Raw genomic sequence first — 21,721 nt, forward strand, 5'->3', positions numbered from 1 at the left:
AGCAAATTCAACAAAACAAACCCCAACCCAACAAACCCCAGCACAGCAGTTATTAATTGACGTGGGTTTGCCTTACAGAGCTGTTTGCTGTATTTCCACCAGCCTCCAGCCACGTCCCCTTCCTGTGCCCTGCAGGACCCACTCAGTGCTGCAGGAAGGGCCTGTCCATGTACAGCAGCTGCAGGCAAGTGGGGAGAGGGGCTGCTCTGCACACAGCAGGTGTTTCAGGGTTATTCTGTACCTTCATCAGGGACAGAAAAGAGTACAGCAACAGATGGGAATCTGATTGGATTCTGAACTGAAACCCCCAGAAGCTCACTCAACAAAAAAGCTGTAATATTATAAATGAACCTTTATTAAAGACGCTTCAATGCATTTGTTAGACACTTTAATATCTTACATGTTTTTCAATGTACAACATTGTACCAAATTCTTCTAATAAATAAATAACTTTGTACACAAAAGTAATACTTCCTCTTTCACATTGCCTCTTAGAAGCAGCAAATTCACATATTTAGTGGAAGTCGTAAGGTTAGGCAGTTATCTTTATTCAGGAACCTCATTTTCAAATGTTAACGTGGCAACTACGCTCTGTCTCTGCAATGGTGATGACGTTTCCACCAGCAAAATGAGTCAGGTAAGTCATCCATTCCTTCCCAGTTCTCACTGAGTCGGTTCTGAGGCACAACTTTCCCTCGAGGAAAGGGAAACATGTGCCTCGTTTATGACTTTTCTAACATCCGTTTCCTTTTCTTGGAACAGACTTGGCACTCAACATAATCAGCCACCTGTCTCAAAGTGCAAACGTGTCAATAGTCAGAAACTGATACAGACAGGTACCTGGCTAAATTATGCTTTGCTTCTTTAAGGTCGGGCTCAGTTGGCTTGTTTACAGCAGAACTTGCCTTCAGCTGCTCTGCAGAAGAAGCAGATCCTTCCTTATAGGAGATGTTGACTTCTCAAGGTAAGGTGGGACACAACCAACATTAAAACCAATGGGCACGTTGCCATTGAAGGGCAGCATGCAACTTTATTGCAGTCCCACAGCTGTGGTAGGACTCAGACAGATACTAAAGTAATGGATCTGAACCCAAACTGCAGCGTTTCTGCATGTTGTGAGCCACAGTCTTAGCAAAAGTAGATTTCCACTCAATTCTGCTGGCATTTGTGTTGCTCCTAAGGAAAAAAGTAACAAACCCCCCTAATAAACCTTTCCCCCAAGTAGTCATCACCAGAGTTAGCAACCTTATATTAGCAGAACTCAAACTATAAATAACTGGAAGGGAGTCCTCCATCCACAGGTACCAACACCAACAGAAAGCAGCCTTTCTATGAACAAAAAGCTTCGCACTCAGGTTAGAAGTGACAAAGATCTGTTCCACCAAAATGGGTATTTTTTTCCCCCCCCATTCATGGATGAACTTAAAAGACCAGGTAAAAATATTCAGGATATTTCCATTGTAAAGTGTCAGCCACAGTTCCCCTCCTAAAGGAGGTGATTTCTGAGCAGCCCAGCATTGCTACACAAGGCAGCGCCATTCATCTGAAGTGGATATTTTCATGTAGAGTCTGGCTGCAAATCAGGGCAATGGTTTTGAACAGGCAAGTGGAATATTGTACTGTGTGAATTAAGGGCACAGCTGGCAGAGCAGGATTTCATTCCTGTTCTCACAACAGCTACGTGGTTTTGAACCCCATTGGGGATAGATGTGCATTGCTTGGTTAGCAAATGCATGACAGTGGCGGAGGTGATGACTCCTCCTGCACACAGCCAAGCTGCAGCACTGCATGCACTGATCCGTGTGGGGAGCAGCATCTGCAGTTTGGCCGTGTCAGTGATGAGTGGTGCACAACGCACGAGGCCACCCTGCAGCTCACTGCATGAATTAATTACCTATTTAGGGAGCGACTGCTCGCCTCTCGCGATATCCATTCTGCATGGTTGGTTTGGGGCTCTGCACTGTTGCTGGGTTATTTAGTACCACTCGTGCGGTCCACTCAACATGACATGGGGAAGATACAGATCTATACATGGAGTTTTGAAGAGTAACAGAATTTAAGTTCTCCCACAAACAGGGAAAAAAAATCAGGTTGCTACGTAATTTCTCACTGCTTGTTCTCTTTATTCCTGCAAGCTTCGTTTCCAACAGTTGCAGATCTCTGTTTAAATGCGTTAAGTGCAATAACTTTCAGAGGGGAAAGAATTTGTGCTAAGTAACCCAATCGATACTTGATTTAAAGGGACTTCCACTGCAAAGAGGACGATCCCTTTGGAACAGTCTGGCTTTTTCAACTTCTGTTTATGCATTTAAGGCACCAGAAATGATTTCTCTCACAAAGTTTAACAGCAACCTGATACTGAAAACAGTATTGCCCAAATTGTACAATTTCACTCAGTTTTCCATGCACTAAAGATTAAAATAGCCTCTGTAAAAGATATATATATATATATATTTATATATATATATTTATATATGAAAACTCTTATGTACAATTGTATCAAATACTTTTCTCTTTACACAATAACTCTTGCATTTATGTGCTTCATATGCAAGTCAACTTTTGAATGCTTCATACTTCACAGGGAAGTTTTAAACTATGTACAAACAGACGACGCTCGAACAGGAGTTTGTTCCCCATACAAGCTTGTTTCTCATACCTCAGCTGTTTTGCCTTTGACAGGTCATCAGTTCAAGATTTGAGGTAGAAGTAAGTAGCCTATATACTCTGTGCAAAAAATAGTAATAATAATATGTTTGTTACTTTGCACATGGCAGTCCGTCCTCCTCAGTCTGCTGATCTGCTCGGTGGCTTAAACGCATGACTGGAGTCGCACGACTTGGGTGCGAAGCCATTGGCCAGGAGGGCCTGTTTTGCTTCTGCTTCGCTCTGCAGATCCAGTAGTGTTGGGGGGATTTCGGGAAGCACGTTCAGTTGCTTTAGTGACCCTCCTGCCGGTGAAGCTCTCACCAAGTTCAGGTTGTTAAGCTCTGAAGGCTTTGCTCCTGATTGCGAAGAGCCTGCAGAAAAGCAAAGAAGCTTAGGTTAGTTAAGGTTAGCTGCTGCTCAGCCTGCACAAAACCAACCCTGCCGCTGTCATTCGTGCCCTTGAGCCAAGTTAAAAAAGCAGATGGGGAACAACATACCGTGTTGTTCTGCAAGCAGCGGGCTGGCTGGGCTCACAGGTGTTATTCTGTCGTGGTTGCTGGGGTAGAGGGTCCCATCGGCTTCCGTCCTCTTGCTGCTGGCAGTCCCATTGCACTGCTGTGGATGAAGAAGGCTGGTGGTGCCTGCACCCCTCTTCCTGCTCCGTTCCTTGCTGCTCAGTGCTTTCTGGTAGGAACTATCCAGAGTCTGAAGGCCCTCGGTGTAGTACTCCGACTCGCCGGGATAGATGTGGATGTTCATGCTGTCTGTGCTGCCGCTGCAGTCTGTGCACACGACGGGCAGGCCGTAGCCTTACCAGGAGGAAGAGAAAACAGCAACAAATGCAGATTTACCAGCTGGGATTTGTCAGCTCTGAGGCACACACAGCACCCAGCAGAACAGGAACCTCACTTGGTGGGTAATATAGACATTTTTTGCTGGATATTCAGGGCAAGCAAAAACTTGTGCTTATCAGCTGTCCCAGCACTAAAGGCAGTTCCAATAAATAGCTGGGTGTTATTTAGTTCTTTTCTAACTACAAAGGAGGTCTGACTTCAGTTATTAAATATCAACTACACATTTATTTCCTTTTCCAGTCTTTCTAGTCAGGGCAGAAACAGAAACTGGACCTTTCCTATAAGCGCTTTAAAATACCCCATTTACTTTGCTTATTTTTTTGCTGCTGCTTTATAGGGATCACTGTCAAATCATATTGTTATCTCGGGATACTTTATTGCTGTTAGGGGGAACAACAGCTGAGCAGAATTCAAAGCAGCGAGATGAAAGGAGATTCTGAGTCTTGAAAGTCAGTTTCCTGAGTGCACTTGACAGCTTTCCATTATTCTACTTTACTGTTTCTCCTGGAGAGAGAATTTCAGCCTAAAAATAGGGAAGTGCAACAGCCAAGAAACTGGCAAAGAGCAGCAGCAGGTGCAGTGCCCAAAACAACAGTAAAATTGTGGAAATTAAAAGGGAAAAGCTGAGCTCTGAAGATGACAGCGCCTTTAAAGAGCAGGACAAGATTCTAACGCCTTCAGTTTGGAAGGGCTCTCACAATTTAGGACCAGCTCAAATCCAAACACCCCTCAGCCAGCTGCGAGTGATGGCCAGCACAAGCTTCAGTCTGCCTCATTGTGATGGGCCCATGAATTCAAACCATCCACCTTTGAGAGGATCAAAGCAAGCAGGAGAAAGCAGATTTATTGTGCTCACACCTGAGAATCGTTCTGAGCTTTTTTTTCTGAAGGTAACCATTGCTGTTCTTGTTGCTGTCTGACTCGCAGGGCTTTCTGAGCTGTACAAACACGAAATACCTTTCCAGATTAATGAGTTTTGTACCTGTCTTATCTGGAACAAGCATTCCGTCAGCCGTGTCTTCAGTTTTCCAAGTGTCTTTATTGTAGCCAATACACAGTTTTGGCTGTCTGCAACCTACAGCGGGAGCTTCAACATCTGGACACCTTCCAGCATCAGTCTGACACATACCTGTAACAAACGAAGCAGCTGGCTATAGATTACAACCATCTGCCCTCAGCTGAATGACTTGTTAGTCATATTTCTACCCATAAACGCTGCAGAAGGGAAAAACAGCAACGGAGATAATAGATTCTGTTTAACATTAGCTTAAAGTGGTAAGTAATGTCTAATCTTAGGAGAATCTTAGTTCAGAACACTTACTTTTACCTTCCTAACGTGCTGTGTTTAAATACTGTAAAACCCCAGCATTTAATTTCTAAGCCTGAAGGCAGGGGCAGGCAATGCCAGTGTCCTTTCTAATGGAGCTGAACTGTGCTAACGGCAGTGCCAAAGAACTCATCCAAAAAAATACTTGTTATGGCCTGACTGAGCAGTTTTGAAGCTGTCTGCTTAATTAAACTCAGTTATAACGGGGAGAGGGCAGCTTTGTAAAGTGAGAGAGAGTCCCTGTTCTACATATAAGCAGAGGCTGGAGAATCACACTGCAAAGATCTATCAGATAACTCATAACAAGCACAGAAGTACTTCATATTATGTTTTTTTCCACCCTTGCATCAAGTTTAGATGCAGTAGTACAGAAGAAATGAACTGGTTCTCACCACTGCTGTCTATGTGTCCATTAGGCTGTTGGTGATCTCCTCTGACGACCGCTTCCTGCCGGTCAGAAAGAGTCCCTTGTGAGGACAAGTAGCTGGGCACGTCTGGAGGCACAATGGTCTCATCTGGAGCAACGGGAGAAAGGAAATATGAATTCCTAGGAAAACATGAAGGCTTCTGTTTGCACTGCATCTCAGTCTCCCAGAGCCATGAAGAACAGACTTCTGGAGGGCAGGGATTTTGATTCACTTCAGCAGGCAACTTTAAGTCACTTATTTAGCTACCCTTGGCTTTCTCCATCTCATATTAGGCATTATTACTTTCCCCTGCCATATAAATACCAAGTGAAACTCAAGTAGACCAGGACTGAATAAAAGGGAGACAAAAATCCCACTTAGACATGGCACTGGTGATATGGGAACCAGTATTTCCTACTTAAGTCCACCTTGGACTATAACTAAAGCTAACAGTAATACAGGAAGACCACGAATCTGAGAATGGGGAAGCCTTAAAGTAGTTTTGCCTCACATCTGTACAGAGACTGTATGAAGATGATGGTAGGAAGAGTTTTTCTCCCTGCAAAATTTGTTTCAGCACCTAATTATCCCCTTGGAATTGTGGCAGAAAGCAATAAGCACTGCTGCTTCCTCCAGGAAGAGAGGGATGCCCCTCATCACTATGGTTACAACAGCTCATACAGGAAACATGGAAAAAAGGGTTTCCTACTTCAAGACTCATTTTTCTACGTTCAGAACACACGGTCTTTGACAATACAGTAATGATCTGAGCACTGTGGGCATCACGCTGACCATCTCAAGAGCTGGTTATCATTTACAGTCATGGAAAATTAAAGTTGCAAAACAATAGTTGAAACTACTTCCACTTGGAAAAGACCTTTCTGAAGAGCCAGCCAAGGACAGAAATGCAGCTGTAAACACGCAGGGAAAGGGTGGTTCCAGCTCCTGCAGCCAAGAGAACTGCTGAGAAAAGCCAACTGCTTTTCCAGTAAGATTGTGGCTACCTGACACGCTGATCTGGCCCCAGAGGGAAGTCTGACAACACATCATATTAGGGAGAGTCTCAGCAGGATCCTAGAGGTACCTGTGTTGGTGACGCTGTATTCCTCACTCTTCTTTCTGGTTTGGTAGATGATGCAGACCCAGACCAGCGACGTCAGCACGATGCTGCACACCACAGCAATAGTGATGATCCCCACAGTGGTACGGTCTTTTCTACACCCAAGAGACTGTAAGATGCTCACGTGGCTGTGCGCACGCTCCGTCCCCAGGGTGTTGGACATTTCACAAGTGTATTTCCCTGCATCTTCCAAGACAACATTCCTAATGACGAGGAGCTGGTTGCCAGAGGTGAAGTGATGCCTTTCTGTCACACTCAGCGGCTGGTCACCTTTCAGCCAGGTAATGCGGGGAGGTGGGCTCCCCGTGGCTTTGCACAGAAGAGCCACAGTCTCACCTACAGACACTACATGGTCTTCCAGTGGGTGAATCAAAGACGGTGTCTCTGTAGGGGAATAAAGCAGAAATTAATTCTTGATGGACACCGTGATAACATTTTTCCTTTACCAGCACTGAATGTAACTCATGTTTCTGCAGACAAGCACTTGGCAGTGCAGTATGTGGCCATGTGCCTACAAGTATGGCAGCCATGCACCAAACATCTAAAAATCACGACCAAAGCAGTTTCTTAACCAGCTGGTGTTAGTGTTCCCAACAAAGAACAAGCCTAAGCTATGGGGCAATGGCTGACACACGTGAATAATCTGGCAAGGCCAGAGAAAAGGAGCACAATTTCCATTTGAAGTCAGTTTCCTAGGTAGGAAATAGCATGGCTACAGGGACTCCCCAGTACAGAGCAAATGTGAATTAAATCTCCTTCTTTGTAATCAGCAGTCTGTTTTTCACTACTTAAGTACAGTGTAAAAGAATGAACAAAAACACAGAACATGGCCTCTTTGTCCCATTTCTGCAACTGCTGAAGAACACTCCCTTTCCAGTTCCTGCTTCTAGACCAGTTAGTCTGCCAGGGGCTCTCAGGCATCTTACCCAGTACAGTCAGGGTGGCATTTGCAAGCACAGACCCTGCAGAGTTCTGTGCTGTGCAGCTATAGATGCCCATGTCTTCTATTTTCACGTTTGCAATAAAGAACACATCATCCTCAGGCATGACGTGCATCCTCCTCTCTCGTGCAGCAGGGAAATCTGTGCCTCCATCTTTCTGCCAGGCAATTTGTGGGGGTGGGTGTCCTTCAGCTGCACACTCCAGCCGTGCTGTTGTCCCTGTCCGGCTGGTGATGTCGTGGGGAGTTTTGATAAATGAGGGCAACACTGATAAAGAAAAAACAGAAAAAAAGGATGAGCAACTCCATGGATAAGACACCATCTGCCAGGCAGTTCTAACTGCTTTCCTTCCTAGGCAGGACGTGGACATGATGATTACCCATAGGCAACAGGACGACAAGATGCTTTTTAAAATCTATCTTTTATCTCCACAGCACAGACCTGTCTGGGGCACCCCACTCAGGATCATTAGAGCTGGGACCAAAGCTAATTTTCTTCTGTGATTAAGCTGGGAACAAAACCTGTTATCCCTCCTACTTTCAATCACCGCAGTCCCTTTTTTTTTCTATCCTTTTTCACTCCTACAGGCAAAGGCTCCACTGGAACAGCCAAAGACAAGTGATTAAAGCCATTAAAACCATGTCTAGCTGGATGGCAGCCATCACAGGCCTGGCATGAGCTCCTCACATGGCATTTCTCAGCATGCCCTGAGAGGCAAGCAGCTGGTGTGAAGAGGTTAAGAACCCTTGAGAGTACCTAAGGTTTACAGCTGACCACAACAGGCCCCAGAGAACTGCAGAGGGAGGGAAGGAGAACTCAGCTTTCTACTCACCATTAACAGTGAGTCGAGCCTTGTTGGAGTAGGTAGAGCCAAAGTGGTTGGTGATGATACACTGATATCGGCCCTCATGGGCAAAGGTGACGTGGCGGAGGTGCAGAATGGTGGTATATTCCATCACCTCACCATCCTTCGCCCGCACGTGGGCAAAGTTCTCCATTTCAGCATCATGCAGTAATTCATTGTCTTTCTTCCATGCAAAGGTCATGGGGGAGCTGCTGCTGCTGGCAGCCGAGCACGTGAAATGGATGTCCTTCCCAAGGACGGCCACTGTGGTCTCTGGCTGGATGATGATCTGAGGCTTGGGGAAATCATCTGAGAGGAAACAGAAAGCCTTGTTAGTTCCGCACTGTAAGGGCAGACTGGAACAAGCAAAGAGGTGCAACTAGAAATGAGCGGTGTGTAAGTGAAAGACATCAATACACTTCTGTCTTTACATCCTCTGCTGTCTACACCAGAGAAGCAGCTGGCTCTTGTAAAGTAGGATAATGTAAGTTGGGATCATGCACACAGGCCATGCACCTCCACTGAGTGGCTGGGCTAAGCTATGGCTCTCGTTTATCTGGTTCCTTCTGTTAATCTGAATGAGACAGTCACTTAGAGGTGTGAAATCAGAGGATGCCCAGCTCCTTTCACCCATGTAGCTGAACCTCAGAAAGATACTGGTCTAAAGAAACTATCCTTCCCTGTGCAGCCCATGCAGGGGGCTCCTCTGTTTTAACTCCTTGTTCTTGTTTGCAAGAAGGAGAAAAGATAAGCAAAGAACACAAAGCCACAGAGAGAGCTCAGTGCTGCAAGATGAAAAACTTTACAGCTGCAGTCTTGGTAATATCAAGCCAAGGAAATTGTGCAGCTGTGCAGCCCCTTTTGGAACTGGAATGAGCAAGAGTCCCTTTTGATTTAATACTCAGGGAGCCCTGTACAGGATTCCCGACATGCAGGCAGTGCGCTGTGCGGTTGTGGTGGGAAATAAATTGTAGCCAATGACAAATTTTCCAAATGCAGGCTTGGGCTTCCTTTGATCCCATTGAATAACAAAACAAAACTGAAACCCTCTCATAATAACATGCTAGTAGTTAAAGAAAATGTTTCCCAAGTGAGTTCTGCCCTTCATACAACCTCAAAGTACACAAGCAAGACTTACCACACACAAAACTTTCTGGCAGGACAGCAAAAATGCTTTTGCTCTTCAGGGACTCGGGATGGGCACAGGTGGCCACCACGAAGGACTGCAGCTCCTTCTCCACTAACCACGGGGGCAACCATTTCAGCTGGCAGTCGCAGAGGAAGCTGTCGCTGTTGATGTGGCTGCAGGGAAACAAAACCAACACAGCCCGCTGTGAGTTCCGCGTGGAGGGAGGGCTGCAAAGCTCACAGCCCTTTCATGTTTGTCACATTCCTCCCTTCCCTTCAGCAGGAGCGGAAGGAAGAAAAGTACTGCAGGGTTGTCCTCGAGGCAGTGATGGAGCTCCCTACGTCACACATTTAAGTGGCATTTCATCTCCGCACAGAACCACCCCCTCCTGTATTCCAGTGGCACTCCCTGGTGCCTTATTATTAAGCTTTCAGAGTGGTCCCCAGCAGCATTTATCAGCATCCCAACAGTCACTCAGCACCTTCTGTTACAGAAAGAACTACAGATGCAAAAAGAAGTGGAGACTCAGGATGTATTTTGTTTGACTAAGACCAGATATGTCTTCTCTATTTTGTTTCAAGAGCCAGTGTAGCAGATAGGTAAAGTGATTAAAGAGACAGTGGGCATTCAGCCTTATCTTACTGACCCTGCAGTCACTATACTCGCTGTCACTGCTGTCTGATTCCCATTTTCTAAGTCAGGAAGAAGACCCTGAACTTGCCTGAGTACCAACTAAGTGATTTCTTCTTCCACAAACTGCAATACTCCAGAGTGGTGACAGTGGATTAAATATTTATGGAGGAGAAAAGGAAACCAGGCGAGATTGGAAACAGTGTCTGATAACAGAGCAGAGCCCCAGCCTGGAGCATGAGCGGCAGCTCCGATAACACATCTGTATTTTTATACCAGGGGGCTGGACGACAAGTGGATTCAGTTCAAATGGTGCTATCACTGAAATGTCAGTACTGTATGTGAACCCTAAACACAGGTACTGCAGAGGAGCAGATGGGCCACTGGGAATTAAATCTGTGACGGTGTGAGAAATAGAGATGGCTAACAGGACCTGGGCTGGACTTCCTGAGTGGAGATGAATCATTACACAGATGTGAACCTGCTGGAAGAACCTGTTCTGATGATCTAATTTCACTCACTATTAAATTCAAGATGTTCCTATGACAGCTACTCGTGTGTAAAAATACCCTGCAGAGGAGGACAGCGGGGAGGAGGAAATAAATGAGCAGTAATGTGAATAACACCCCATTGGAAACAACGTGCTACTTCTCACGTCCAGGGCAAGAAGGATCCATGCTCCTTAATGGTGTGTCCAGCCCAGTTACTTACAGCTGCCGCAGGCTCTTCATCTTAGCAAAAGCATCTGCTTGGATGGAGCGGATGGCGTTATCTCCAAGGTTCCTGCAAAGCACAACCAAAGGCAATGTGAACAACAGGGACATTATGGCTGGGACAAGATCTCTCCATACCCAAGTGCTGGCTTGTGAGATTTTAGCTCCTGGTGAAGGCACTTGCAGCTCATGGAAATAGGTTTCGAAACACATTTATATTGCATAGGTAACGCCAAGGAATAGTGAATGAATAAAACATTCAGGAATAAATCACTAAGTTGGTCCATACCCCACTTTCTCACTACAGTTTCTCAGTCTCAGCTACTTCCATCATCCAGAGCTCAGAAATTCCTCAGCCCTCTCAACAACCAAAGATAGTCAGGAATGTCGCATCCCAGACCAGCCCTTCAACAGAAGTGCAGAAAGCCAATACTTGCACTGAACGGTGTCTCACAAAGTCACTTTGAGAGGATACACAGCAGTGCTTCCAAAAGAACATATTCTTACAAGCTTCCCTCTCAACTATTGCTAACTAAAAAAATTCACTTGTCCTCTGAAAAGGACAGTGTCATATTTCAGGCTTGCATTTAATAAGTCAAGTGCAAGACAGACCAGCACCAGCTGTGCTTGCAGAGGAACTCCTCTGTACAGCTTTAATAAGGGACCCTTCAGCAGGGAAGGAAGGTACCCCTGAGTCAGGCAGTCACTACGTTCTCAGTGCTCACAACATTTCTTAACAATCAACACTCAGTGAAACACTGACAGCAAAGTCCCAGATCCTTTAATGTGTCTTAATTCAGAAAGGAAGCTGTTCATGAGTCACTGCTGGAGCCATCAACCTTGGAACACAGAAAAAAAATTACAGCAGCCAAAACCTGCTTCTTGCAAATCACTCTAAGGCAGTTGTGCTGAATGGGGATGTGCAATGCCTGCATCATGAGCAGCCATCTGCAACGTGTGTCATTGCCTACACTTAGGAAGAAGTCAGGGCAAGGGAGGAAGAGAAAGCACATTTTCACTGCCAACGGCCTGCGAAATAGCAGTGTGCAAGTCAAGGCGGATTTATCCAAGAACAAACCAAAAAATTAAGAGCATGCAGATTTGCCATATGTTCTATAACTTTGTTCTGGCACAAAAAAAGGCCAAAGTTGAGGCAGACTTATAATGAGAAGGAAGCAGGTGGCCCCCACAAATGGACTGGCTTCTCAGTTTACAAAGACACTATTAAATTGCTAGCAGATCTCTCAGGCAGCAACTTTTGGCAGACCCCCCTTCCCAAACTGCAAGGCATGGTGGGTTACTCACAGGTGCTCCAGGGCCTCCAACCCTGAGAACGCTTTCTTGGCCACCGACTTGATCTTGTTTCCAAACAGAGTTCTGCAGTTTCCAAACATCCAGTGCCAGATAAACAGAAAGAAAATGGGGAGAGGGAGGCAGAAAAAGAAGGAACACAATTAGCGTGGCTTTATCTGATAGACGCGCTCAGTGCAAGTCCCGGGAAATCTGAACTGCGTGGAGATTAAGAGGCCTGAAGTACATTCGCTTTCCCACTCCTGAAATTAAATCCTTTTATCTGTGTTTGAATTTAATAGTGATGACAGCACAGAAGGGAATGTGCCATATCATGTAAAGAGGCAGGTTTGCTCCAGTGCCTGGAAACCTTGCTGAGTAACAGAAGGTCCCCTCTATTCTTTGAAGGCTGGCTTTGGACAGGATTAAGTGCAACAACAGTTTAACAAGACTTTGGTCTCTTCCTGAAACACTTTTCATTTCTGACTTCTTCCCACATAGTAAAAGAGCAGCAATCTCTCCCCTGCTGCACAAGGGCTGGGGCTGTGTGCATGCAGCGCCCAACCAAAGTGAGTGCTGACCTCCCTCATTGGCCTCTTGTAAATACAACAGCAGAGCAAAACAATGCAGTAAATGACAGCAGAGCGGTAATTTTGGGGGCCAAAGGAAAGGAGAGAAAAGGTAATGTGCAGAGAGACCTAAACAAGGAGCATGCTGCCTGTACCTGTGACCACAGACCATTCCTGCCCACCAACAAGAGAGGGTTCATCAGTAGGCAAGAGCCAGCTGAGTGCTCACAGCCCAGCTGGTGTGCAGGGTCTTCTATAAATACTGACCAGCGGTGACTGCTCAGGGTTCATACAAAATGGATGATCTCCTCGGCTGTTTTACAGAAACATCAGCTAGTGTCATTAATTAGGAGATAATTTCCTTCCTAAGCTCTCTATGTGCGAGGTTTATCTGCCAGGTGCATCTGTTTATCACCTCTCACTTCACGTGGCTTCCAATGCAAGTCATTACTAACAGATCCAGTGCACAGACTGGCACATCAGGTGCTGCTTTTGACTTTTCCTTCAAGATTTTTCTTTCAAATATAGGGTACAACGCATGTGCTATTAACACTGCGATCATGGCACTGCTTGCTACCAGATCAAGATACAAGATCAGTGCATCAGAAGTCCTATTTACTGCAATAGAACTGCTCTATGTTCTGGCTAACGTACCCCAAGCACCAGAGATGTGCGCAATCATGAGTACCATAATTTGGTAAAACGTATCTTGTATTAATGAAGGCTTTGGAAACTCCATTAGAATGATTAATACAGTAAATAATTTACTATATGCAAACTTTGGCCATATGGCTACATCCATACACAGTAATTTCCGGAGCCATAATCCTACATTATTATTATGCTGAGCTTGGATTTGATAACTGGAGATCTGTGTTTACTGTTTCCAGCAGATCTGTTATCACAGAATCATAGAATGGCTTGGGTTGGAAGGGACCCCAAGGATCTCCACACTCCAGCCCCCCACCACAGGCAGGGCCACCAACCTCCAGATCTGGTAGTACACCAGGATGCCCAGGGCCCAGCTTTGAACACTGAAGATGGTAATTCTCTCAACATCTCTATCAGTGCAGAGGTAAGGGGAAGCCTGATGTTCTCAATACCCACATCTATAAACCACTTGCAAACAACTTGATGGTTATATTTGCAAGAAACCCATACTCTACTGGCAATAACACCGTGCCCCAGAAAACTCATTTCCACCTTTCAGATCTCAAACAGCCACTTCTCCAACCCCAGTGGCTCAAACCCAGCAGCCCCTTCCAAGGGCCGTGGCACACAGCCCTGCTGCTCCTCTCCCTGCTGCAGTCCCCAGCATTGCTGCTGTGAGCAGAGCCGGGCGCAACCGCCGCTCTCCCAGTGATTGCATCAGTGTAATTAGACGCCAGGCACGCAATTCATTAGAAAGCAGCATTTTCTCCTCCAGCCAGTTTTGCACCTGCAGGAAGATCTCAGTCACTGAGTGAGCCATCAAAAAAACCGGTTACATTGAGCAGCTTGAATAATTAGGAGAACCGGTTGCTCCCCAGCGATTCCACTGATGCTTTTCATGCTTCGGTGCTTCTCGACTCCCTTTCTTGAAGAAACATTTTAATTTAGGCCTGTGCTCTCCATCCTGGACAGCTTCATATATAATTCAGGGAAGGCTAAAGTGACCGGCCCCCCACCTCTCAGTTTAACACCTTCATTTCAGCCAACAACCCTCTCCCCGCTAAATCCTTTCAGAGGCTAATCTGTGCCACATCAAAGGGGAGCAGCTTTTAAGGCAATCTCCACAGAGCCGAGGTGATTATTAATTCATTGGAAGGTCTCCTCTGAAGTGCCCATTTATTTTTGTATGCTAATGCATTTAAAGCCTATTGACGGTTTAAATACAGGCTTTAAATCAGGCAGTGAGACGTTCTCTGTAGAGGCTTCTGCTTTACTTTATTTAAGGAAAAAAAAAAGCCCTGCCAGTAAGAATAATATTCGCTTCAGCCCTAGATGAAATTACGAGTTTGGGATTTAAGTGCTGATGAGCTAAGGTGGACCTGAGCACGGTGCTTTAACAGCGCACGCTCTCTAGTGTGCCCAGAATGCTCTACAATGAAATAATCTCATACTCAGGAGGGCTTTTTCTGGCCATACAGTCTGACTGACAAGAAATGATCCCAGCAAAGGTACAACCAGCTGCTTCTCTGCCCTGTGGCAGGTTTGCTGTTGTGTTACCAAACCTCTCCTGTCTGCCAAAGACCAGCCTGGTCCATGAGCTGTGCCAGGCTATGGAGTTTGCTGCAAACTCAGCCTTCTTTACACTTGCACAAGCTCCTGCCACATACAAAACAGCAGACAAAACCAGCCGCCTTTTGGAGCTGCTGCCTGTGCCCAATGGCCAATGTCAGGTCAGGCTGGGCTGTTCCACCAGCAGCAATAGGGCTCTGCCCAGAGCTCCAAGCACACACAGCCTGCACAGCCCCGCGGGCCCTTTGCTCCATCCTGCTCCTCCTGGCCTCTGCCTGACCCCCACAGCTCACCAGTGCTCATTCCTCCTGGTCACTGAGTCAATCCTTCTGAACTCTTTCCCCTCACACCACGCTCTCCCCCTCTGGCTGTTTCACTTTCCTGCTGCCGTTCACACCCAACACTTGTGACACACTCAGGTATGCAGGAGCACTACTCGTACTCCCATGATAGTGGCCCCATGGAAGCGATGCCCTGTGATGTCCCAGCAGGACAGTGACCCCTCCTCTCTCATGTCAGAGCTGCACTCCTTTCAGACTCACAGCACTGCAGCCTGCAAGTCCCTATTTCCCAACTCACATTAATTCCTACTGGCTTCTCTCCCTCCCACACAACTTCTGCCCCCCTGCCTGCCCTCTAACCCATTTCTGCTTTCTGCCTCACTTGTAGCTGCTACTTGTCCCCTCTCCTTCGACCCAGCGACTCCCCTCAACAACGATCCATTGCCATCTATGTCTGTGACTTGAATTTTTTCTCCTCCGTCAAAGCATTACGACCCCACCAGTCCTGCACGGCTCTTCCCACTCCCCCAGGAGCCTCTAATGAGAACACGACAATATACCGCCCGCCAGGGTTCATTCTGGCCATCTGCTATCCATCGAGGTACTTTTACTGCACCTCTAGCTGTGCCACCCCAGCATCAGAGACAGCGTGATGGGAGGGTGCTGAGAACTTAAACAAAGGCAAGAGGTAATGATTAGAAAGACTCTTGGTTTGTCACAAGCCATCAGAGACTTCCCTGACAAGGCTGATTTATATAACTGATTTCAAATGGAATACGAACAAGCACAGACAGAGCAATGTGAAAATACTTGTGAAGGCCAAGCAAGCAATAAACATTTGCAAGGCGCATGCTTGCCTTAGGTTTCTTTTTATCTCTTTAAGAGCCTATGCCCCGTGGTGCCTTTTATTGTCACTGCACATGGAAGCAAGCCCAAAAGATCACTCTCAGACAGAGTATCCCACAGAAATGAATCCTGCCTCAATCCTCTGCTGTAACAGGAAATGGTGTGACTTCTCTCTGTTTATTGTTATTCGTTCCATCAATCGGTGGTTTGCTGAAGATTGCAAAGGGACTTTGGTTGCTGTTTGATTTTGGAAGCAAAGAACAGTTGTGCTGAATCTTAGAGCTGAAAACAACCTAAGTTTCTCTCTTAGGTTTCTGAACTGTGGTATATGACACACAGTAAGCAACGATCTGTGCTTTAAAAGGCCCAGAATTGTCTCCTATCTGCAGAACTACCTTTGCCTCAGATGTTCTGTGGATTTATATCTTGTTCCAAAGGAAATAGCATCAGAGAGGAGACAGATCCACCCCCCCGAGGCACACAGCACAACTGCTTTGCAGAACTTCAAACCAGGGATACTCACAGCTTGCTCAGATTTTCTAGGCCAGTAAAGGCTCCGTTGGTGTCTTCTATTGTGCCTGAGATGTCATTGTGGTCCAGTTCCCTGGGGAGAGGACAAGAGAAAGCTCATAATCGGTGTCTAAGTCCTAGGGTCATCACTAAAAACAAACATAAGAAAGTCTGAGAATGGCAAACAAAGACCTTCCCACTTTGTCCTAACAGTTATCAAAACTTGTTAAGTCCTGCAGCAAAGCCACACTAATCACTTATTAACACTAAAGTTTTTTTTCCTGGCTAAACCCCCCCACCCCGATTCTGAGCCAGTAGCTACTTTTTCAACATGTGGGGTGTAGCCCTGTTCTAACTTTGTTTATTCAAGCAGAAAACCAAACAACAAACATGCAGCCCCAAAAGTAAACTATAAGAACCAACGGGAACTGAGAGATGAGGCAGTGAGTCCCCTCCATCTGCACCTACATCTCTGAGGGTAAAACTTCACCGCATTTGGATGATGCCCACCAAAGGCAAAGGAAAGTACAGCTCCCCTTTCTCTCCCAATTGAAATTCCACCATGACTGAGGATGTATTAAATCTGAACAACCAGGGTTTAACAGCTGTCCTTAAATACCGCTATCATGACTCCTGATAACTTGGGCTGTTCCTGTGCCTACACGAGTTTGCCTACAGCTTTATCTTAGGAAGACGATGGTGTATTTTCTACAAAGCTGCATTTTTTTCTGGCAATGAACTTGAAAGTTCAACAAAGGGAAGCACTGTCATCATTGCGCAAAGCCAAACTCTGTATAGCCATTAAAAAAGAAAAGTTCGAATTCCTTTTCCAGCCTTAGCTTCTTTTGGCTTTCAAATTCGCCATCAATTATGAGAGTCAAAGGGGTCTGAAGAAAAACAAGCAGACAGAACAAACAGAAAGATCCACAAAAGCTGTTCAAACAGCCTGTTTAAAAATCCTTCCCTCCTGCGCTTTAATTCCAGCTAGCACTGAATACCCAGCAACACAGACAGAAATTGATCATTTCCAACGTTAAGTAAAAAGAAAGAAAAAAATAAATAGGCTCTGTTGGTTTTGTTACATCACTCTGATTTAAAACCTAGCAAAAAACCAACAACAAAGCCAACTAAATCATCCAGATAACCCCCTGAACCCTCAGGTACTCTTTTCGCACCTTTTGAAGCCTATTATCAGATCAATCTCAGTTTAAATATATCAAAACCAAGAAAGAAAAACATTTCAGAAACAAAGCCCTCTGCATTCTTTCAAATGCCAGGTACAGGCATCACAGTGTAGCTGCCGGGCTGTAAGGCACAGACACACAATAACATACAAAGGAACAAGAATAATAATTCCACAGCTGGAATATTCACACGGGATGGGGCTGAGGTTGCAGTGCTTAGTACCTAAGCTGGCTGCAGTCCTCGGCTTCGGTGTGTGAATTAACAGCGTGCAAGGAGATGGCCCAAAGCCACAGCTCCTCTTTCTCAGCTGCTTTCAGCGTGAGAGCTGAACCCCCATCCCTGGGGAACGCTGCCCTCCGCCAGCATTACTGCAGATGTCAGAGAGATCTGTGGGTACAGCGATGCCAAAGGGATGGATAAAAACCCAACACCTCAGTGGGGTATGGACAGTTGCAGGAGAGATGCTTTGATGTGCTGACAGTTTCCGTGCTATCTAAGTGGGAAGAGGCAAATAGCTCCTCCTGGAGCTATAGTTTCTACAGTTTCCCTCTGCTTGCCAAGCCAATGCCAGCTGATCTGTTTGTCTGGTTTTTAAAGGCAAATCCCTTCTCCTCTTCAGATCCACCACCGGCTTCTGGTCTTTAGACCGGCAAACCTTTTCCCATGGCAAAGACAGCCGGGTGGGAATGGCCCACAGGAACCCTGTGACATGCACTTCTATTAATTGACTGCCATGCATTGTGTTTTCTTGAAAAAGGAAAAAGAAAACGGTATTGCTTGTTCATCCAGAGACAACTCAAAGGTTTAGTGTCAGAAAGGAGGAAAAAACCCTTCTCCACAAATGGGTGAAAATAAAGAAGAAAAAAAGAAAGAGCGGGGTACTTTGGCCCTGCTCTCTTTGTATTCCAGCTCCTCTCCCAGCCCCTGTTGCCAATTTCCTATTCTTTCTGGCTGGCTGAGCTTGAATGCTAGCAGCCTTGTTAATCATTGTGCTGCAAGGTCTCTGGGCCTGACCTCTATTTGAATAGCTCCACATTTCAGCAGTTTCACACCCACCAAAGGCTCCCCAACAATGGGCCATAATTAAAGCATGCTCGGGTCTTTTTCACCAGGTGCAGGACCCAATAGGCCTTTCTCTTTATTAAATTAGAGCTCACTCACACACTCCCTCTCCTCCTCCCCCCTCGGTCCTAAACATAAAAGAGGCTCCACATTCACTGCAGAGCAAAGAGAAGGCCAGCTCCCCTTCCCTCCATTTCTCTTTGGAAACCTTTAGTTCCGGTCCTGACAGCTGCCTCAAAGAAGGCATTTCTGAATGCCCAGTGCCTGAAAGGCTTTCGTTTAAGTTTCCAAGAAAAAAGGAAAAGAAAAAAAATCAAACAAAACCCAAACTCACTTTCCCGTCACTTCCTTCACTGTGAACTTCAATAAAAGAGAGAAAGATGTAGAAAGTACTGTAAAGAGGGAAGAGATCTCTCTTCCCATTTCCTTTTAATTACCCAGACCATAATGGATTGCTGGAGGAATGAAGTATCAAAGCAGGAAGTCAGCCTGCTGAACACAAGTGGCCTGGAGGCTCAGCTGTGTGTCTGTACCCTCAGCAGCTTCCTGCTGCCACGGGTGAGCCCTGAGCTGGGGTGAAGCTTCAAGTGTTGTTAAATGCTTGGTACCCAGACATATAAGCAGATCTGGATTTGTTTTGCCACTGCTTTTTCCTTCTCAACGCCATCTTCACCAAGAAGATGCAGCAGCACAAATACTTAACAGCACATTTACAGGAGATACTGAGTTTCCAACATTGTCACTGGAAGGAATTGTTCTTCACAGATTGTAAGTGTAGAGTGAGCCAACAGAAACAGACCTTTTCTAGGAACTTCAATTAAAGTCAGTATGATACCAAGAGAATTCTGCTGCTGGCTGAACTAAAACCTTAGGAATTTTTGCTTAGTGGAGTTACATTCAGGATCCTGTCCCATGTTCCTTTATTTTGGGGCCCTCTGCTCTGAAAGCACTGTGTAACACTGAGCGGTCCAGTTGCAATGCTCCTAACTACATTAAGAACTGTGAGTTCACTGAACTTGACTAATGGGGTAAACACAAGAGAGCAGCACACAGGGGAGTTTGCAGCCGAGGATGCAGGAGCCCAGAGAAACTGTAAAGGAGAAGAGTTTGGCAGAACACAACCTGAGGAGGGAAGGTGGGTGTTGTGTTATCTAACAAGCAACTTACAGGACACGCAGGTTTTTGAGTCCCTTGAAGGCACCTTCCGCAATATGATTGATGGAATTGTGGCTCAGCCGTAGTACATGCAGTCCTCCGAGGTCTGCCAAGCTTCCCTCATCCAGCCTGGTGAGGTTGTTGTAAGAGAGTATTCTGAGGAGAAAAACAACAGCCCTTGTCATCCAACCAGCCTGTTCCAAACTCCTCTGCACCAGCCAGTGCCTGCCTCCCATCCCACAACAATCTCACAACAGGCAGCATATACTGGGTGGATACATAACAGCTTGATTAGGAAACAGCGCTGCAGCCTGCAAATATTCCCAAACGATACCATGGGGCAGCAGGCATTTGGCACCCATCTGTGGGATAGTCTTTTCAGCGTGAGACTCCTCCAGAAACGAATCAGAGCAATAACCCAACACAGATGCTGCCAGTTACATGGAAAAGAAGCTACTCTTTCTCCATGGACTGTGTCTCCAAGTTATGGCCTGGCAGCACCATCCCTCCTCAGCCCCCAAATGTTCAGGAAAGGTTCAACTCTGTAATACTCAGATATCAGCCAGAGCTACCAGTCCTGGCTGTGCTCAGCCCTCACTCTATTTGGATTTCTTCTGAGGACAAAGCAGCCCCCTTCCTTACACCCTGCGAGGTGGAGAGTAATGCCAAGCAGAAGGATTTGGAAGATCACACGTGCTCTTGGCAGTGTCCACACTTCAATACTCGGGATGTGCCTTATCGTTCTGCACTTGTGCACAGGGAGCCCCAGGCACCTGGGTGTGGGTGTCTCCACAGCCCGCTCCACCCCAGTCCAGAGCCAAAAGCATTTCACCACGAGGCAATTGAATGCTTCCTTTCATGCACAGGAAGGAGGTATCTGCTGCAGACCAGCTGCCTTCCCCCCAGCTCCCCTCTGTCAAGGAGCACAGGGTATCTGTGAAATCATCTCCACTTACAAGTGACTAATATTGGAGGGCTGCTTTTTTTTTTTTCCCCCTCCCTCATTTCCCCATTGGTTTTATTCTTCCTTTCTGCATTCAGATGCATCCTGCCACTCACTCTTTCTCAGGCTTCTCTCTCTACAAAGTGAAATTGCATGGGATTGTAGAAAATACCGTAGTGCCTTTGGAGCACAAGTGCCTCTGGAAGCTGTGGGGCTTTGGACTGCTAACTTCTCAAAAGAAGTGGAGTGCTGCTTTGTACAAGAACTGAAATCCCTCACTGTACAGGCAAAAAAACCCCATCACACTGAGTTCCAAGTCTCCAGATTCCTTTTCCAGTCCTTCCTGCTTTGAAAATGCATCTAAGGCTTACAAAAAAATCACTGAAAAGACAAAACCTAAGGCAAAAAAGGGCACAATCTCTGAAGCACTGAGAGTGTCATTTACTTGGCCCATGAGCCGTCTATCTCTTAGCTGTGTGAGCGGGCAGAGGGCAAACTTTGGAAAAAATCAGTGAAGATTAATGAGTTTGAAGAAGGTATGGGACAACATTCCTAAAGCAGTTGTAGTGTTAGTTATGAAGAACTGGCATCTGGTCAAAATTATGTCCTCACCTGCGATTAAAGAATTTGGCTTTAAAAAAAGAAAGGAAGGAAAAAAAAAAAAAGAGCGTTCAAAAGTAATTCTAAACCTGGCTGAGGAAGAAAATATTTCCTTTTGATTCTACACAGAAGGGATCCTGCTGCAACTGGTGAAAGCATGTTCCCATCCGTTCCTCCTGACGTCACCTCAAGGCGGACGGGCAGCAGCAGGCGGAGGGGTCTCTCAATGGCTGCAGCCAGATGGAAGGTTTCAGGAGTGAACGCACCTGCTGGTGGCCTCCTTCAACACATCAGGCCTCTGCTTCCTCCAGTGGGAAAGGCCCATTTGTAAAAAAAAAGTGAGCTTTCCTCCTTGGTGGTTTGGATGATCTGGGTTGAGAGAAGCCAGCAGGTCCCACTGCTGCCCCTTAGCATCTCCCTACCAGTGGGAAATCACCAGGTAACAA

The 21,721-nt window shown here is 46.1% G+C and overlaps 1 protein-coding gene across 1 annotated transcript in view; it reads right to left on the bottom strand.

Moving 5' to 3' along the window:
• Positions 1-332: 332 nt before the first annotated feature.
• Positions 333-21,721, bottom strand: part of LRIG1 (leucine rich repeats and immunoglobulin like domains 1) — a 75,783-nt gene continuing 54,394 nt past the window's right edge. Inside the window, 12 exon segments of the mRNA XM_015875192.2 lie at positions 333-3,020; positions 3,147-3,458; positions 4,486-4,632; positions 5,223-5,345; positions 6,322-6,741; positions 7,284-7,565; positions 8,131-8,451; positions 9,281-9,444; positions 10,613-10,684; positions 11,920-11,991; positions 16,344-16,424; positions 19,745-19,888. Of these exon segments, the coding sequence (XP_015730678.1) occupies positions 2,788-3,020; positions 3,147-3,458; positions 4,486-4,632; positions 5,223-5,345; positions 6,322-6,741; positions 7,284-7,565; positions 8,131-8,451; positions 9,281-9,444; positions 10,613-10,684; positions 11,920-11,991; positions 16,344-16,424; positions 19,745-19,888 (2,371 nt within the window). The 3' untranslated portion in view covers positions 333-2,787.

Source organism: Coturnix japonica, chromosome 12 (genome assembly GCF_001577835.2).
Source record: "Coturnix japonica isolate 7356 chromosome 12, Coturnix japonica 2.1, whole genome shotgun sequence".
Taxonomy (NCBI): domain Eukaryota; kingdom Metazoa; phylum Chordata; class Aves; order Galliformes; family Phasianidae; genus Coturnix; species Coturnix japonica.